At 42.4% G+C, this 20163-nt stretch overlaps 1 protein-coding gene and 1 pseudogene across 4 annotated transcripts in view; both read right to left on the bottom strand.

Moving 5' to 3' along the window:
* Positions 1-12821: 12821 nt before the first annotated feature.
* SAMD13 (sterile alpha motif domain containing 13) overlaps positions 12822-20163 on the bottom strand; it is a 43241-nt gene continuing 35899 nt past the window's right edge. For all 3 annotated transcript variants that reach the window (XM_016220662.2, XM_016220664.2, XM_016220666.2), the window contains exon 4: positions 12822-13966. In XM_016220662.2, the coding sequence (XP_016076148.1) occupies positions 13823-13966 (144 nt within the window). In that variant the 3' untranslated portion in view covers positions 12822-13822. The remainder of the gene's footprint in view (positions 13967-20163) is intronic.
* Positions 13899-19828, bottom strand: LOC148092461 (dnaJ homolog subfamily B member 6 pseudogene; annotated as a pseudogene). The gene is made up of 2 exons (XR_015715043.1): positions 18199-19828; positions 13899-13966 (listed from the first exon to the last, which is right to left on the bottom strand). The product of XR_015715043.1 is annotated as a dnaJ homolog subfamily B member 6 pseudogene (transcript).

Below are 20163 nucleotides of genomic sequence, written 5' to 3'. Positions count from 1 at the left end.
GAGACCAGCTCAGAAAACGTGTCCAGTTCCTTTTCCTTAAAAAGTCAGACTTAAGGTCATGCCATTCTTTACTTTTAGTAACCTGCTTTTTCTCCCTTTTTGCTCCCCAATAGAATGACTTTTGAGACAGTATTTTACTTATTTGTCATTGAAAGAGAATTTATCTTTTTCAATTACCTGCAAAATTTAACTACAGAAACCTTAACTTCCCTCTGACCTCTTAACCCTCTGTCCAGAAAGAGCACTTCCTTCCCTTCAGGCTCTGGGCTAAATGGAGCTTGCCTTTGTCATCTTTTAAAACCTTTGCAGTTTCTGCTTCCTCACCTGCATTTATGAGAAGACCAAAGCTTCTTTCTAAAGACATGGATTTCAAGCCTTCTAACCAGACACACTGGGTTCTTCTTGCTTCCAAATAATGGAGACTTAATCTCTTTGTATTTTTCATATTCTTTGTTCTCATTTTTCAAAGAACTCAGCTGCCTCTCATTCTGCCATTTGCCCAAGCTCTTTTTCCGAAATTCTTAAAGTCTTTTTTTGGATCGTACTGAGGCCCTATTGAGAATGGGATGGCTCTGGACCTACTCCTCAGGAGAATGCTCATGCACGTCCCCAGAGGTGCCATGACGTCTGCTGAGGAAGTAGTTTACATTCTCTCCTTAAAGTATAAGGATTCCAATAGAAATTTTCCACATAAGGAAGACAGTCACCCAAGCATAGAACAAGGGCTTACTGGTTACCTTTATATGAGAAAGGGAAATACATCTATTAGAATAAAAGAGAAGGAGCCCAGGTACATTAGTTTGCTGAGGCTGCTGTAATAAATTAACACAAACTTGGTGGTGTATGACAACCGAGATTTATCCCCTCATTGTCCTGGAGGCCAGAAATCCAAAATTGAGGTGTTGGCAGGATTGTGCTCTCTCTATAAGCTCTAGAGGACATTCTAGGATTATCGGGCAACCACTCAACCTACTATAACAAGCCAGGGGACACTGGGCAGCATCTCGAGGGCAGCTCTTCTGGTGCCTATTGATTTTTAGGCGCACAGGCTACTATTCCCTTCTTATCTGGGGATGGCGACATTCCCCTTCCAGTTTGATCAGCTGTCACACAGATGTTTATAAAAGCCTGAAAAGCATGGGCTTTGGATGTAAATAGTGCTCAGTTTTTAGATTGGGCCCTACCAATCTCTAGCTGTGTGACCTTGGACAACTTACCCTAAACTTTAGTTCTCTAATTTTGAAATGGGAGTAATAATAGTACTTACTTCAGAGTAACTGAGGAGTAACCGGGGAGAATGCACATGTGAGCTAGAGTGATGTTGGTTTCAAGTAACTGAATACCTAAGCATGTATTAAACTGAAAGGACATCTTATTTACTTAAGAAGTTGAGATCGACTATCCCGGGAATGGTTTGTCCATTTGTGATAGCACAAGTACTCAGGCCCTGCCATCTTTAGTGTGTGGTAGTGTTTCCCCGCGAAGTGGGCGGTAAAGCTCCTGCTAAAGATGTTGGGGTGCATCACCCAGATCTCCCTTGGGACCAAAGCACTCGGATGCCAGAAGTGTTTTCCTTTGATGGCTTCTAGGTTGAAAAGGAATTCCCCTGCCCAGGAATTGCCCTTGGCTAAAGGAAGCTGTCTCACCCAAGTTTATACCCACTCCCCTGCTAGGCATTGTGGGAGATCCAAAATCCTTACCCCCTTGCCTCAGCTGAGACAAGTCTGCGGGACACTTAGGCTCCAGAGCTCCTGATTGGCCAAGGCCTCTGTTGCAACTGCATCGCAGTTCAGCTTCTCCCTCTGCCCAGCCCTGCTTCCCTCACTGCTCATAGGCGCTGTTCCAGAGAACACTCCTCAGTCAACCTCCTGCATGAAAATCTCAGGGTCTCACTGTGTGTTTTGTGGGCAAGCCAACCTGGGATACCAGGAGTAGTTCCAGGAAGGAGACTCTACGATGGGCGTTTTGGAACTGGACCACTCACTGGCCAGCTGGCAATGAAGCCATGAAATGAGGTCATGCGATTGTTAAAACTCTCACCAGAGGTGAACTGGAAGGGGACACTGGAGGAAGGGAATACACTGGCAGAGGCAAAATCTTAGATGCTTGAGAGGTTTGGGAGAAATAATTATTACTAAGACTATGGAATTTGGATGGGCGTGGCTGGGAACCATTAAAGCAGTTAGAAAGAATTAAAAGCTGTGAATGATTAAGAACGAATATAAAGCAAAGCATGAAAGTGAGAGGGCCTCCCTGGCAGCATACAGGGTGGGGAAAAAGTAGGTTTACAGAGTTCGTACAGAAAATAGTACAATAATTAATAAATAATAATACAAGAAAAAACTGTTTCCACATACTCACAACTGTAAACCTACTTTTGCCCCACCCCATATAAACAGACACTATGGCCAGATGTCAGAAAAAAATCTTAGGATCAAGCCCAGGATTTACTATGAAAATAGTGGAGTTCCAAGAAAGATTAAGTTCTCAACTCTGACAGATCTCCACACCGAGGTCAGGGTCCTGACTGAAGCACCTGGAACCTTGAATCCTCAGATTTCCCTGAATCCTCTGGCCTGCTCCTCTCTGTTAAAAGCTAGCACTGCTCCCCCTTGCTTGAAGACAAAACAGAGGCTTCTGCCTAGCAAGGTGCTTCCTGGGATCTATCCCCACCTCCCCGCTTCCCCGTCAGACCTATAATTAGGGTCAAGTCACATCGTAAACCAGACAGAGACATGCTGGGCCTCCTCAGGGAGGAAAGGGCTTATAGCTCAAAGAACGGCAAAGACTCCGGCAGTAATACAGGGGCTGGAGGACTGCACATGAGACTGAATCCTGAGGGTGCTGGGTAAAACCCGTCAGACTTTCAGATCAAGGAGGAACAGAGCAGTTTCCACTCATGTGGGATGGACCATTGTATTCATTTCTGGTCCTGCCCAAAGACTACATTAAGTCTCCTGCTGTTTGTGTATGGGATCTTGACCGCCTGGGCATTCCACAGACCATCACTTTGGTCCCATGCATCCGTGATATCATCATGTTAATTGGACTGGAGGAGTAAGAAGTGATGCTTTCGGGTCAGAGAATGGTGGAGTGATTTAGGGCGGGAACGGGAAAAATCTGTCCCACCGCGTGTATTTTGTAAATACAATTTTATTGGAACACAGCCAGGCCCAGTTGCTTATATGTTGCCTATGGTTGTTTTGTGCTATAATGGCAGAGTTGAGTAGTTGTAACAGAGACTATTTGACCCATAAAGCCTAAAATATTTACCCTCTGGCCCTATATAGAAAAAGTTTGACGACCCCTTGGTCTAAGGCATTCCAGGACATGTCTTCCAAAATAAAGGACACATTACTGCATCTCAAGCTTTCTACCACTAAGAAGAAAGCACGGTGCCTGGACGTATCTTCAGGTTTTGGAGACATCATATTCCAATGGGATATTCCAGTGGAAATACTGGTCCAACCCATTCAGTGGGTGACAAGGAAGGCTTCCAGCTTTGTGTGAGGCCCAGAGTAGTAAAAGACTGTGCAGCAGGTCCAGGCTGGGTACAAAAATTCCTACTGCTTGGACCATATGAATTAGCAGACCCTATTCTATTAGAAGGAAAAGTACAACATAGGCTCCTAGGGTTTGGAGCATACTATCTGTAGCAGAGAACTATTTACTATTTGAAAAACAGCTCCTGGTGTGTTACCGGGTCTTAGTAAAGACAAATGTCTGTCTATGGGATATCAAGAAATTTTGTGGCCGGAGCTGCTCATCATGACTAGCTTTCTATCAAACCCACCAAGCCTTGGGGGCTGGCAAGCCCAGCAGGAAGCCACTGTAAGATGGAAATGACAGATCTGGGATCAGGCACAGCAGGGCTAGAGGGCACAAGAAAGGCACGTGGGCGCCGTCCAACAGTGGCTGCAGAGGAGGGAAGCTTTCATGGCAGTGGCAAAGGGAAATCCTCCCAGTGAGTAAGATCTGAAACATGCACCAAAGGGGCCCCTACTTTGTGTAGAAAGAAAAGTGTCCCTAGGTAAAGATATATAAAAACTCGTGGGCAAATGGCTTGGTTGGTTGGTCAGGCTCCTGGAAAGAGAAAGATTCACAGACTGGGGAGAAGAAAGAGGTTTGTGGCTGTATTAATTATGCTTTCTATTTTATGTATCTTATGATGTTTTGAGATGTTGCGGGGACTTACAGACCCAGGGAGAGACTAGACTGCCTTTCTCAGGGGTAGCTAAATACTAAAAATAAAAACTTGCTTGGGAACATGCCTCTCATATACAATCTAACCACCTCTTTTATTTATCGTACACACCATGCCAATATTTCCCCAGTCCCAAGTCAACCCAGGGCCAAAAACCACACAGCTAGAGACAGCTCCTATGCCCCAAAGCCTGTGGGAATTATTCAAACCAACTAATCCTAAACTGTTTACTCTGCCCTGCTTTGCCTTTCCCATGGAAGCGCCAGTTAAGGCCCTGGCCTAGGCGTTCCCCTTGCTCCTGATTCTGCCTCCTGACTAAAACCAAATGCATTCTCTGTGGCCCTGCATGGTGTGGCATGTCCCCTTTACTCAGGAAATATAAGTAATAAATTTTCTTTAACTGGCATTGACTTCTCCATGTTGTTACTCATTAATCTTTATAAATGAAGACCTGGACACAAGTCATGGTGGGAGTGGACATTAAATGTGAAGATCTTTGTATTGCATAATGTCTATTAAAGGGCATCAATAATGGAAGAGGCAGTGACCAATTAAGTGAACAGAATGACTTGGCCAGTTGACGTCAGTCATTCTTTGTCACTGGCAATCCCAGTGCTGGCACAGTGAGTTCATGAATACAGTAGCCATAGTAGCAGAGATGGAGGCCACACTTAGGTCCCCAAAGCATGGGATTCCGTTTTCAATTATCGATCATAACTGTTGCTAACAAATATCCAACTTTCCAGCAGTAGAGACCAAAATCAAGTGAGAAGTTGATATGCCACCAATCCTTGAGAACACGAACCAGGTACTTGGCAGCCAGTTGAATACATGGGACCCCTTTCACTCTGAACAGGGCAGTGACTCAACCAGAATTGGTACATACTTTGGATATGGGTTTGCCTTTCTTGCCCACGGAGACTTAGCCAGCAGCACTATCCAAGTGTTTACACAATTTTGCATAATCTTGCTCAGACCAAGGGACCTACTTTAAAATAAAATTGCAGTCTGTATATGACCACATAATCCTCTGGTCTTATCACATACTGTACATCCAGAAGCTGATGGTCTGAGAGAAGAGTGGAATGAAAGGTCTTTTAAAGTCACAAGTGAAGTGCCAGTTGGCAATGATACCATGTGATGATGGAGTACCATCCTCCAAGATGCAGTATATTCCCCAAATACTTGACTCTTGTATGATGTTATGTCCCCAAACAAAACATGGGTTTGGTAATCAAAGGGTAGAAATGGGAAGGGACCCACTGGGAAATTTATGTTTGCCCATCCCCTCAACTCTAGGCTCTGATTGTGGAGAAGTCCTTTTCCTAAAAAGGAGACAATTCCACTAGGGGATCCAGTGAGAGTGATTTAAACTTAATGCTATAGGCTTGTACAATCAACCAACTCAACAATTCTCAAGCCCACTGTTCCCAGCCCACTGCACAGCCAAGAAAGAATCAATCAGACTAAAATCCTAGAACATTTATGAAGGGGAAATGAACATTGTAGAACTTGACAATGTTGTGAGTTTTCATTGGATGGTGAAGGGGAGCAGTGACACATATAACTCAAATAACTGGATTCTCAGAAAATCACACAAATTGCACGGCCAGGCGTGGCTCAGTGGTTGAGCATCGACCTAGGATCCAGGCAATCGGGGTTCGATTCCCGGTCAGGGCACATGCCCGGGTTGCGGGCTGGGCAGCCGATCAATGACTCTCTCATCATTGATGTTTCTATCTCTCTCTCCCCCTCTCCCTTCCTCTCTCTGAAATCAATAAAGATATATATTAAAAAAAAAAAAAAAAAAAGAGAAAAGAAAATCACACAAATTAACTGCTGAAATAAACGTCTAATTGGACTTTAAAAAAAAAAAGTCTTTATTGATTTCAGAGAGAGGAAGGAAGAGGGAGAGAGAGAGATAGGAACATCAATGATGAGAGTCATTGATTGGCTGCCTTCTGCATGCTCCATACCGGGAATCGAGCCTGCAATCTGGGCATGTGCCCTGACTGGGAATCAAACCACAATCTCCTGGATCATAGGTCAATGCTCACCCTGAGCCACTCTGGTCTGGCTAATTGGACTTATTTATTTCACATGGGAAGCAATTGAACCAAAAGAGGTTAAGAGACTTGTACAAGGTCTTACATATAAGTCAGTAGCGAATCTGGGACCAGAACCCTGATCTCCTCACCCCTCACTCAGTGTTCCCTGGCTCCTCCACTGTGGATTAATAGCTCTAAAGTTTTCCTTTTTAACTACATGCCGATTAGGCGATGTTAACTTACTCTGCATTCTGCATGCTCACCATGCAGAAGATTGATGAACAACCTACATTCTGGTGGCTGGGAGAAGTCACCTTAGCATTAAAAATTCATTATGAAATCTGCCCAAACAGACAATTAAACAGGCTGATGTCAACCTAATTGGCTCAAATTAATGAATGCAGATCAACTCAGATTTTAAAACTATTTAAAAAAAATTTTTTTTTTTTGCTGTTATTGACCCAAAGGTATCAGAGGTGTATCCCTTTCATCAGGTTTATAAAACTATTTTGAATGTCATTGAATGTCCTATTTTTAATTAGGGACAGGATGTACTTAGAATTCACAAATGTCTCAAACTAACTTCTCTAGGTCTTTGGGGGCCAATAAAAACGTGCATTTTGCTTAGCACATTTCCCTTAATTCAGCATAACATTTTCCTATGAAGCTTAAATAATGCAGGGTTTCTTTGTTTTTTATGTGCCCTTAATAAAAATAAAGCTCTACAGCCCCCCAATATCCAAGAACCTAAAAAAGTAATTGTTTTATCTTTTAGTAATAGTAGGATGCATCAAATGAGCAGTGTTTGGGTTCGACATATTAGTCCTGTGATTTGGATGGGCCTGAAATGGAGTGAGGTCATAGTAATAAAACCATACTCCAATCCACTCTTCACATACTACTACTGACTGTACAGCGCAGTCTCATTCGATCCTGCACTACCCTCATGAGACTGATGTTATGGAAGGATTGCCAGCTTCCCTCCGTGTCCATCGTCATCTCCTTGCTTAGCTGGCTACGTGGCTGCCTGGAATAAAGACCACAGTTCTCAACCTCCCTTGCAGGTAAGGATGTGAAAATGCTATATGCAACCTCTTTCCTGTTACTTCTTGGCTGGAATACAGTTGTGATGACTGAAGCTTAAGCAGCCATAGGACCCCATAGGAACCTGGGGGGGCAACACCCTAGGAGAAGCCTGGGATCCCATGATTATGGAATGGCCATACCAAACCAGAAATTCTGTCTTTGCCTAAGTTACTGTTATTCGTGTTTTCAATTGAAACCAATCCTAACTGATACAATGTTCTGTCCTAATTGAGATGTGCTGTAAGTATAAAATACACAGTGGATTTTGAAGATGTGAAAAAAAGATTGTAAAATATATCTTTAATGACTTTCATATTGATTACACATAGAAATGGTAAATTTGGGATATATTGGGTTAAATTTATTATTTCGTTCTCCTATTTCTTTTTACTTTTTAAAATGTGACTACCAAAAATTTTAAAATTACATATGTGGCTCACATTACATTTGTATTGGAAGTGCTAGGCTAGTGCTGCTTTGCCCTGCCTCTATATCTGCATTACAGAAAGATGAGGTACCTGAGGCTAAGAGGAGCCATATGATTTACCCAAGGTCCCATGTCAAGTAAAGGGTGGGGCTGGATTCAAGTTCAGATTTATCTGAAACAGCCCCAGTGCTTCTAGCCACTGCACCACAGTGTATCAACCGGTGGCACAAGAGAGAAAATCCTGTCCCAAACACTAATTCTTAATGGCTGGAAGTGCTGGTTGCTTGAAGAATTTTACTGAGTCTCCCTCAAAATTACATTCATAATCTGATGAGTTTATAGCCTTATTTTCAAATTGTATATTTCCCAGCATACAAAAATATAGCGTAACCCACTGAAAAGGGGAGTGAAACAACTTTCAGAATGATTCTGCCACCTTTAATTCAGAAAGGAGACATTTAACTTGAAAGCTTTGCCACAGATATGCCCCACAGATGATGAAGCTGGAGACCCTACGGCAGATCTTGCCCTGGTTGCATTACCTGAGTTTTCTGGAAGCTTAAGGCCTCTAAGCTCTGTGACCTCAAATGCCCCATGAGTGATGCCTAGGTGCTAGCACGTGTTATCTTGTGGCACAGGTTCCCTTATCTTGTTGTTTGTAGATCTGGCTGCCCGGGCCATGGCCTGCCCCACAGCTAGTAAGTACGTGTAGTATTATTTGCACTTTTGCTCCCTGCCCTCCTCCTTACCTGTGCTATGATGAAGCTGGTCGCTCTGCCTATGTACTCACTCTACGGAAGAGGGGCGCGTTTTCTATTTGGAGACTGCCTGACGCCCCCAGTTTTCCTGATTGCCCCCTAAAGACAACTCTAGACAGGAACACCCTGCCTAACCGAGGTAAATAGACATTCATGAATATAGCTACCTGTGGGTAGCCAACGACTTCTCTTGCTTTCCTCACAGGCTCCTCCATTATTCTGCCCCAGAGTAGGCTAGACACAACCCTCTTCGTGAGGTTCGCAAAGATATAAGACAGCCACAGCCACCAAATGAACTTGGATGTGATTATTTTAATCCCCTTTTCTCTCTATAGAACTGCCGTTGCTGGCCAGAAAGGTACCCAAACGATTTAACTGCCTGTGGAGCTACAGCATGAAGCTAACAAGCTGCTCATTAGTGCAGCCATGGCTCTCTCCCTCCTTCCTGTGGCTTCTGTTCCTGGTTTAGAAGCAGAATTAACAAGTTTTCTCCTAAGCAGCATATCTGTCCTACAGCACTCAGCTCTTTGAACATTGAAGTTCATCCCCCAAATCATTACAGAAAATAGTTAATGGCTCTGTGCCCGGGCCTGACCCCTGCAGATCCCATTTGCAATGACAGTCAGAGGCAGATGGATCACCACCAGTAAGTACGTTTTGCATTTGGCTTCCAAATATGGCAGCGGCTGGGCAACTGTGGGTCATTAGACTCTTCCAAATTAATTTCCTCCACAGATACATTTCACTAATGCCATGGAAGGACAGTGTGTGCCCCTGACGGGGTACACTAAGCTCAGAGGGACAAAATCCATGCTCACATGGGATAGTTGTTGAGGACAGAATGAGAAGGCTGCCAGCAGTTGGTCTCTTTTTCATCCTATCCATCACGTCCACTAAATATAAAAATTGATGCTCATATCTGCTGCGCATTCCAAGGCAATATGCCAGCTTGTTTTCAATGAAATCTACTTGCAATCTCTAGTTCCTGAGTTAACTTACTCTAAGGAAGCTCTCTGTGGTTCTTTGCTTTAGATCAGGGGTCTAAATTTCATTACACCTGTAGGGTCCAGACAGGTAATGTAAAAGTGTGCACTTGCTGATTGCAGAATATTAAGGAATTAAAAGATTGTAATAAATTGGAGCTTTTGGCCTCACCTAGAAGAACGCAAATGTAGTTGTAAAACCATACACCTACTGCACTGGCCAGAGGAAAACGTCAGCTTAGATTCCACTGAAGAGTGACCCGTTGGAGACCTTGCCTTTAAATCAATTCATTAAATGTCCTTTCTAGAGTATGAATCGTAGAGGTTCAGATGTGGGATGGGGTGGGGAGGGGAGGTGGAGTGGCAATTACTTTTCAAAATCCTCTGTGGTTTGATATCCCATGGGCCCCTTTGGTTGAAAATAATCAGGTTCAACATCAAACAGTTCTCAAGGGAAATCTACTGGCACCGAGGCATGCTCATTCCCACTCGCACTCAGGAAGTGCTTCCCCACGTGGCATGTGTATTTGCTCTACCAGTTGCAGACCCAGATCACATTAATAGAAATCCAGTGATCTGAAAAGGAATCAGACGTCTATGGTTTTACTGCTGTCTGGAGACAAAGGCTGCCTACCTGCTGAATTTCCTCTACCTGCTCTCTATGGCCCATTTTGATTACACTGATTTTTCCCTGGACTGGGGTTAGGTGGGGGAGAACGCTTCAGTTATTGCTGAGGCACTCTGTCACAGGCTTCATTCTGCGAGTAGGAAAGGCCAACTACCTTGAATTTGCCAATTTTACCTAAAAGCTGTCAACAGAGGCTGAGGTATGATTTGCTTCTTTTCAGTTTGCTCGCTCTTCTTTTTCTCTTTTTTTTCTTTCTTTTTTATTGGTTAAATGCTAATTTCTTGTAGGTATGGTGAATGTGCTGGTGGTGATAAGAGAAAACAAGAGAGCCAAGGAACTAAGACAAAGCTAGGATGGTAATGCATGGAGACAAATGAACTTCTATCACTTGTTTCACTTGATGAATAAATAGCGAGGCCAAGTACCAAACCCTACATCCCGTACAGCTTGTTCTAATGCCTGCACTCTGACTACGCTGCTCTCCACAATTTATTGGTGTTAGGGAATGAGAATTCTGCATCCTACCATTTCTGAGACAGAATTTAAGGTATTCTTTTGTGGCCCCCACTGGGAGTAATTTTTCATGCAATCTTTTACATGGACCAATCCTTACATATCAGCTTTTCTCTGTAAAATACCAGACTGTCATCTCCTGACCTCGGAATTCTCATTTCCTAGCTGACATCAAGGTTCACAATTTTCTCTATCATTTAATTTCTAAAAATATGTACGTTATCCAGCTTTCTTCAACATTGATAGTGATGATACTCTTGCTTGGAGAGAGGCCTGTGACTACAAAGTCGCCCCCAAATGCCAAAGAAGCCTAGAGACCAAAGGACAAGGCAGACAGTCCAGCTTGTCAGTTAGTGAGTTGAATAAGATGCTTAGTGCAGAAACCCAGTCCTGGGCAGCGGGATGCTGGGGTCTCCGTGTCCACCCCCAGACATGTGGTTTTATGGCTGAAACCACGGCTCTGTGTGCCCGAAGAAGAATGTGAACAACAGTTTGCTTTTCAATTAAGATAGTTTCCTTTCCTTTTTTTTTTTTTTTCCTGACAAGCCTTTATAGAGCAGTCCAGATCCGAAGCTTAGTTGAGTTAGGTTGGGATTACTGAACAAAGTTTCCAATAGTTGTGAAAGGTGACTGTGATAAAAACATCCAGACTAAAAAGGAGTGTGAGCCCAAGTTCAAATCTAGAGAAAAATATAACTAAAGACACACTTTCAGTGTCATTTGCCCAAAGTGTTCAATGGCCAGCTGACTGACAACAGTAAGTCATCCCCCAATATTCTTTCTCTTTTATCTATAGAATAATGAGACTTTTGAATTTTAATTGGGCCCATGGTCTTTAACGAAAATATTATTTCTAGCCCCCCTTGCAGCTTAGTTATGGCAATGTGACTGAATTCTGGACAGTAAGATATAGGAGGACATATTATGAACAATTCTTAGAAATGTCCTTAAAGGAGGGAGGTATATACCTTTCCCCCTTTCATCTTCCCAATGAGTGGAACTCAAGTGGTGATGGTGATGGCAAGAGCTGAAGCAGCCATCTTGGCCTATGAAATTCTAGGAATGAGTGTCATGCATAATGGAGCAAAAACAGAGGTGGGATCTGTGTTTCCATCACAGAGGCCCAGAGCAGGGAATGCCTGGTTCGCTCTCTGGGCATTCACATGAAGAGGAGCAAGCTTCTGTCTTGTTCACATTACCTGTAGAGGTGGGGTAAGCTCAGGGGAAGCAGTTTTTATCACTCACAGCAAAACCCTATTCCAGACTAAGTAATACAGAAGGCATCAGTTGGATGCACCGAGGCACAGGGCCTGGATATTCCCCAGGCTATCCCTCTGAGGTAGAGGGTTCAAGCATCATCATAATTTCACTTGTGGGAAACTCCTTCAGGAAGGTTAATCAAGGTCATTTCACCTCTCTCCTACATGAGCTCCTGCCCCTTCTTCCCCACCTAGGTCTCCAGCAGGTGCAGTTCTCCCCTCTAACCAGTCTCTCTCCTCACAGTACTTACCTGTATTGTGCCTTTTACTCTTATATGTTTCTGTTTGCTGTCTCAGGTAGATCATGAGAACTTGGAGATAGAAAATGTCTCTTTTGTAACTCCCTCTCCCACCTAAAGTGCAAAACAAAGCATTACCTAAATTTCAGATACTCCATAAATTCCAATTAATTTGGAATGTATCTTTGAATCCCACTCACTATACCATTTCCTATGTTTTTCACTCATGTTCAGACATTGTATTCTTTAGAGAAATTACCTCCACAGGGGACTGAATTACAATACTCTCTAAAATAGTGATTCTTAACTCTAGGAGAAGGAAGAGGGAGGTTCAGGGAGTCCATGAACTCTGCAAAGTTTTGTATGTGGGAATATGAACTTTGGTCTGGAAGAAGTTCCATAGCTTTCATCAGAAACTCCCCCCAAATCATGACCCCCCCGCCCACTGGCCCACAGCAAAAAAAAAAAATTTGGCTAAAAGGACACGTAAAATTTGTTGCTGGGATAAGAGAAGGAACAAAGCAGACTTGGACAATTCCACATATAGATCTATATGCTTCCTACAGCTAAAGTTTTTTATTAAAGGTTTAACTTACCCTGGTTTTAAGGAGTAACCTTAATCTTTAATCCCAACTGCAGAAGCAACCAACAGAAAAGATCAAACACACACCCGGAATAAACTGAAGCCATGTTTTACTGCAACCACAAAGCACCAACCCAACAAAGCATTGACACACAGAGATCGAACAAATGTCTCTTTGAACAGAGATGTAGCAAGCCCACTTCTTCAGGTTCTTAAAAACAGGCACTCAAACCAGGAATCGGACAAAGTATCAGAGCAATTAAAAAAATATTACACCATCATGAAGGAATGTATATAAAAATACTCTGTACTAGTAACAAGGCTTTTTGATCTGGAACTCTTTGCAAATTTCTTCAGAAACAAATTATTATAAATACAACCATAAAGTGAAAAAATGCTTTCCTCGGAAACAACCTATTTAAAAGCAATTCTATGCAGAAAACACCATTACCCCCTGTGAAAGCCAGCTGACCATGGATGGATATCCCCAATACACAACAGAGTTTTTCTTTTCAGAGCTACAGTTCTGCTTCTGAAGGGGCCGAGATGCACGTTCCTTCCAAACGTCGCAGCATATCCCAGTGAAACCTTAATAAGGTCAAGTGGAGGACCCTCTGTAAAAAAGGGTGTCGGCAATTCCATCCCAATAACACAAGCTCTAAGGAGCAGAGGAATGCAAGGGAGACAGCAATCCCTTTCTCTTTCTCCCCTTCCCCAAGTCTGTAACCAAAAGATGCTCATTCCATTAAAATTTTAAAAGAATTTTGGGAAAGCCATCTATGAATGAATGAAGGAAATCTTTATGACTTCAAAGCTTTTCTGGGGAAGGGCATCTACTCATATCAAACACTGATTTCTTTTTACTCTCTTTGACAAACCCCACAAGGAAAACCATCCTGCCACGTGTTCGTGCTCCTCCTAGCTGAATTCAGGGCGGCCGATGGATTGCCTAGTCTATCCAATAGGATAACGTTTCATTTGGTTGAATTTCTTTACATATACACATGTATGTATTCTGTTTACAAAGTTTCATCACATGAAACTAAATTATTTCGTTATGTATTTTTTGAGGTCTGAGACCCCAACTGACTGTACTATGAAGAGTTGTTCTTTAAATGCTTTGACTGCAGAGGTTTTACATGATACTCGTAGATTTTCAGAGCAGGCCCCAATTTTAACTGAAGTCCTGTCAGCACGTCATTTCTTGTCATCAATAGCAGGGATTTTCCATCAATTTCCTATAATGGAAGCAGAGGGGAAAGCTGCCATGTAAGTCCAGAAGCTCAAGAACAACAAAACAAACGGAAGTTCAAAGAAAACAATCGTATTGTGATTGTCTCCAAGCTAAAATCATTACTTGTTCACTTGTGTCAAAATGGGGGGAAAAGGAATCTTCTATTTTTATCTTCCAGCTGTTATTTTTATTTTTGGATTAAATACAATTCATAGCTGTTCTTGTTTTCAAGATCACATCACAAATGTCTTAAAAAACTGACAGCAAGCTTGGAGTATGTACCCTTAAGGATCAAAGATAGTGCTTCCAAAAGGAATAACGACACTTTCCATGTATAAAGTATATTATAGTTTATTCAAAATTTGGGTCCTTACTTCCTAAAATAACTATAAATTAGAACAGGCAGGGATTATCATCTTAATTTTACAGGCAAACCATGAATCAAGGCAAGAGGTTAACCTGTCAAGAATCGAGATCAGGAAGTTAAGAAAGGATGGCACAGGGTTTTAACTCTCACCTGCCCACACCAAAGCTGATGTTCTTTTCATAACTCCACCTGTTTCTCTTGACACTTAGAAGTAAATATGTGCTGTTTAGGTGGACCACTGGGGACTTAGGTTTTCTGGAATCTTATCAACCAAAAATGGACATTGGTAAAACAACTCACTCACTCTAAACTTCTTTCCTGCCCTTTAAACGGAGAACCATCTTGCATCAACCTGGAAATCAACCTCTCATGCTGCGGGCCTGACCATGGACCATAATTCCTCTTAATGGATCCTCGAGATTCCAAACAAGGTAGTGAGGGCCAGGGCTCTGCCCATCACAAATTCCCTCCCCTGTTCTCCTCAAAGTCCACTCCCCACGCCCTTCAGATAGCCACCCAGGTATCCTGCATTCCAGTTACCCTGGAAACTACAGAGCTTTGGGATGAAATAAAAATGAAAGATACGAGGACCCTGAGTACTGAAAGTGCTGAGAAACTTTTGGAAAGGAAGCACTGAGAATGCTGACTGCACCTTATTTTTGTAATCCTTTTATTGTGGGGAGAAGCTGAGCTAGTTCTTAGGGAACCTGGGTTCTAGAGATGGACCAGCTGTGCACGCTTGGTAAGCCTTGACATATGCGGTTCATCATTCCACTCACATACACCTGGACTCACCTCCCCCACTGATGGACAGGCGAGGGGACACAATGTGCAATGGTAGCTACATAAAACTATGACTCCCTCCTACACCATGGACAAGGGGGCCATTCCTCCAAACTCTCTCATGTACTTTGCTAGGTTGGGAAGAAACTGTACTTAGACTGTCTCTGTGGAGGGGGAGAAGCAGCACTGGGCGAGGGGGCTGAAGAAAAACCCACTTTGTGACCTTAGGCAAGTCCCTTCCTCCTCTCTCTCCTCAGTGGGTAACGGGAGGAGATGGGGCTTCTGATAGGATTCCATGAGATACCACCCTTGCAAATGCTCCCTGAGCTATGAGTTATACAATCACTTGTCATTATTCCTTGACAAGACCATGGTCTTCATTTCGCTTGTCAGACACCTAACACGAACCAGAGCAAAAGGACATGGAGTTAATTCTATCTGGTCTATGGTGTTTTTGAGTTTTGGAAACCGAAAACAAAATGTCTCCCATTAATATGTAGGAGACTATTCAAAACCATAGCGCATAAGTAAGTAGTTGGTTGACAGGGCAAGAGTGGAAAATTAAGGACATAGGAATTGAATTTCCAATCCTAAAGTATTTTTCTTCTATTTCGGCAGCTAGTAATCCCAAAGATGGCCCATCAGTCAAATCTGCAAGTGTGAGAGTTGGCAGAGGAGCTTGGGGCACCTAGAAGTCACAGTAGCTGTTCTGAAGGCACTGTGAGGTCACAGAGATCTGAATCACAGGTTACATCAAAGCTTGCACACCGAGAGTTACACTGGCTCACTTGGAATGCTTTAAAAAGCGACAGACCCCTTCCTGCTCTCCCTTTTTCTTTGCCTGGTGTTTGCTCCCACTTCACTTATTACATATTTTAAACAGGCACCAGGAGGAGATGACACCACTTTCATCTCTATACAACAAGAAAACTCCCTTGATTAACTGAAAGTGGATTTTTAAAAATCTTTGCTGGTAAAAAGTCCTCCTACAAGTCAGCATTTCCGTCAAAAGCCAAGTATGTCTGTGAAAAATGCTGAAATTGGGATTTTATTGAAGACAAAATGGAAAATCATGTTTCACACTACAATTTGATTTTCCTTTTGTTCAGTAGCGACACTGCAGTTCACCTCAGACTAAAGTTCATAAAAGAAAGCTCTATTTGGAAATCCTTATTTAAAAAATTCTGAAGTAAACAGAGTTCATACACACAACAAAACTTTCCCATTAAATCATGACTGAAGCAGCTCAGATGAATGGGAGCAGAATACAGCATAACGGAAATTTGAGCTTTCAGGTCAAGCAAACTACAGTGTTGTGAACTTTGTCTCCACAACTAATTGTGTGACCCTGGGTAAGGGACTTACTCCTGAAAGATTTTGGAGATTAAAAATGATGCATTCATGTAAGGTAACTAGCACAGTGCCTGACATATAGGAGGTTCTCAATGACTACTAAGTGGAAATATATGGGCTTTGAAAGAAACGAGATATATTCCAATTCCAAATCCGTCTTCTGCTTCCTTTCCGGAAGAGTGCTCTCCGCCTCACTTCTGCCTTTTGCCAGAGGGATGCAGAAGATGGATATTCCTGTTCAAGTTCAAAAACTTTATTAAAATTTTAAAACTTCAAAGATTACATAAAACATTTGTCTCTTAAAAATCGCAAACACAGAAACGTTCCTTGGATTAAGAAAGCTACTCATTTGTTACATAATTTGTATAAAAGTTTGTGATGCAAATGAAATCCAAATTTTGCCAGTCAGCATGGTGTACTAGAATGAGCCTGAGAGTGGAAATTGGAATAAAGGAGTTCTAATGTAGACTCCAGCAGTAACTTTCCACAAGGAACCACTCCTCTGGACCCCATTTAGTAAAAATGAAGGGGTTGGAGTGTGACCCCTTCACTCTAAACAAAAAGATAATTCACATCTTGGGATACTGTTTATACATCTCTGTTAAGGGATAATCATTTGCTAGTTTCAGTAAAAATTTTTACATTGCTTCTGTCTTCCATCTTTATGTAAAAGTAACCAAATACCTGTTAGGCAATAATATTAAAAATGTTTGCATACTTAATAAGTTCCAGCAAGTACTCATGCCGGGAAGTAAGGAGTAGAGATGATAGGTGTAAATTTCCAATGAGGGCAAGACCCTAGATCTAAAAATAAATGAGTAGGATCCATAGATGTTATAGCTCAGTAGATAAGCATGTGTTTTAGAGCAAGACACTTGCTTATTAAGTGGGGCCTGGGGCAAGTTACTTAATCTCTCTAAACCTCCTTTCCTTATCTATGTGATGGGGGGAAGTAGCTACTGTATTTCACTACTGAAGTATTATTAAGATAAGACATGTGAAGTAGAATTCGTGACATCTGCTCAGCACTCAATAAGTGTTAGCTATTAAAAAAGTATATGAAAAATCTTAACTCATTTATTTTTCACTCTCTGCTAATAACCTACACCTAGTTTTCAATTGAGCCTAACTGTGATATGGTCCATTGGAAATGTATACAAATAAAGAAAGTGAGATGGGAAGAGAAGAAACTAAGAGAAAGGCTAGAGAGTGACCATCAAGAAAGAGGCAACTGCCGGCTGGTGTGGTTCAATGGTTGAGCATCGACTCCATGCACCGAGAGGATGCCGATTTGATTCCGGGTCAGGGCACATGCCTGGGTTTCGGGCTCGATCCCAGGTGGGGGGCATGCAGGAGGCAGCTGATCAATGTTTCTCTCTCATCGATGTTTCTATCTCTCTCTCCCTCTCCCTTCCTTTCTAAAAATCAATAATATATATGTGTATCTATCTATCATCTATCACCTACCTACCTACCTATCTATCTATCTATGAAGAAGCAACTGCACCTAACAGAAAGGTAGAGAAGAAAAAGAGTGGAAAAGAAGCCAATGGGGTTTATGATGGTAGGGCCAACTCAGAAGGTCCCAAATACAGTGCAGGGGAAAAGAAGGGTCAATTAGAATCAGAAGACTTGGTCCTAAAGGCCAAACTCTGATGTTTCCTAGTTCCTTATATAAGATCTTGCCCATTATTCGCTTCCTCTGTAAAATGAGATGTTTGGACTAAGCTTACCTCTGTCCATTCCAGTTCAACACACTCCCAGATTCCAATTCTGTCTTTGATAAGCATCAGACTCACCAGCCTCATAGGAAAGTCTGTCTGTGAAGGAATATAGCAGCAACTCCTTACCAATGAAGTAGAGGAAGTCGATGAAATAGGCCCTCTTCTCCCACTTCCGTCTTCCCTCTCACATTTTCTAAAACTTTCTTTGTAACAACTCTCTTGCCATTCACTATCTGGCTACAAGTGGTGACCAGTCTGAAGTTTCCCATTCCACTGCTTACAAAGGGGACAAATGCCTCAGAGGAAGGGGGACCTGGTCTGGAGCTCAGGGATAGAAAACTGGAAAATCCTGTGTCCAAAATGGGGGTCACATCAAAGAAGGAAGAGCAGGATCTCCTGGCTCTGCGCACATGGCCAGTGGGAAAAAAGTCTCCTGAGAGGAGGTCTTCGTCTTCAAAGGCATTCTGAAAGCCACAGTGTGGCCTCTGCAACCGCAGTCCCTCCTTCAAATAGTTTTTGTCTCTGCTGTCTTCTCTCTTTTCCCTTTTGATGTGGTTCCCTCTGGACATGTCATAGTTGTTGCGCTTCTCGGCATCAGACAAAACGGCATAGGCCTCTGCTACTTGTTTGAATTTCTCCTCAGCTGCCTTTCTGTTTTCCGGGTTCTTGTCTGGGTGGACCTGACGGGCTATCTGGTGATAAGCCTTCTTAATATCAGAGGAGGAGGCATTTTGAGGTACCCCTAGTACTCTGTAGTAATTCACCATTTTCTTTAAAGGACCTTTCCTCACCAAAACACAGAGTTTATTTTCTGAAGAATTTCCATATAATTTTGAAAAGGAAGATGGTGAACTACCCAAGTCTATACCAAGACACTTTGAATCCTATCACATGATTCCTGGGACAAAGTCTCTTCTGGAGGAGAAATTCCTCTTTGGTGTAGGTGTCCTCTACAGTGCCTCCACCCCTCCTGCCTTCTGCAGCTCACTGTGGGTGGAGTAATTGTGACTGAACATTATTAGCCAATGAGTCTCAGCCAATGACTCTCAGCCGATGCTGTGCTAGCCTTGCATTCCTATTGGTGGAAAATTGGGGATGGATAATATACATGCTGGGGAGATTTCACCTAGTTTAACAATCCAACACTGAGCAGCTTATTAACAGAGAGAGAATATTGGTGTGGCTCAAAAAGAAGTCTTACCTCATTTATTAAAGTAACAGTTTGAAGTAAAATGGGTCTTGCACTTAAATCAGGCACAGAATTCATTTTGGATCACTTCTAACAGCTAATGCCTTCAGTGACTTAATGGGTATTTCCCTGTGTTATTTAATATTTGCTGCTGGCACAAACTGGGTGATAAAGGGGTTCTGTCACCAAAAAAAAATCATGTGAATATTTCTGATGGGAGAAAAATAATGAAACTCAGTTCATCAAATGCGGTAACTGGGTTATAGAGATGTTTCTCTAGATTTTTTTTTTTTTTTAAAGAGTAGGTTTAAGGAACAGAATTAGAAACGAACGTTTCCCATGTATGGTCAGGTAGGCTTCTTCAGTCGCTCTTTTAATGTTAGCCTTTTTGAAATTGCTCTCTGTACTTAACAAAAATAAGTAGCAGTATCACAACAAATGTTTTGACAAACGTTAAAACAGCAAATGTTTTAAAAAATGGCTTTAAAGCTCAAGTGTAGCAAGGGCTGCTGGGTGCTTTCTTCCTAAGATTTCCTTGCCACTTGGTGTGGTCATGTGACCACATTCTGGCCAATGCCATGTGAAGGGATTGATGTGCACCTCTTTCAGGTCTGGCCAATAAAACTGCCTACACGAATGCCTCCTTGCTCTTATCCTTACACCAACTGGATGTCGATGCCCAGAGAATCTTGAAAGCTTCTGGTTGAAGATGACAGAGCCTCCTTCCTGGATCCTTGGATTTCTGTGAAGCAGACACCCCCACTGACCACCTTGGACTATTTTTT

The sequence above is a fragment of the Miniopterus natalensis genome, chromosome 9, assembly GCF_054644295.1.
Source record: "Miniopterus natalensis isolate mMinNat1 chromosome 9, mMinNat1.hap1, whole genome shotgun sequence".
NCBI classification, from domain to species: domain Eukaryota; kingdom Metazoa; phylum Chordata; class Mammalia; order Chiroptera; family Miniopteridae; genus Miniopterus; species Miniopterus natalensis.
This window is presented reverse-complemented; position numbering and strand designations above follow the sequence as displayed.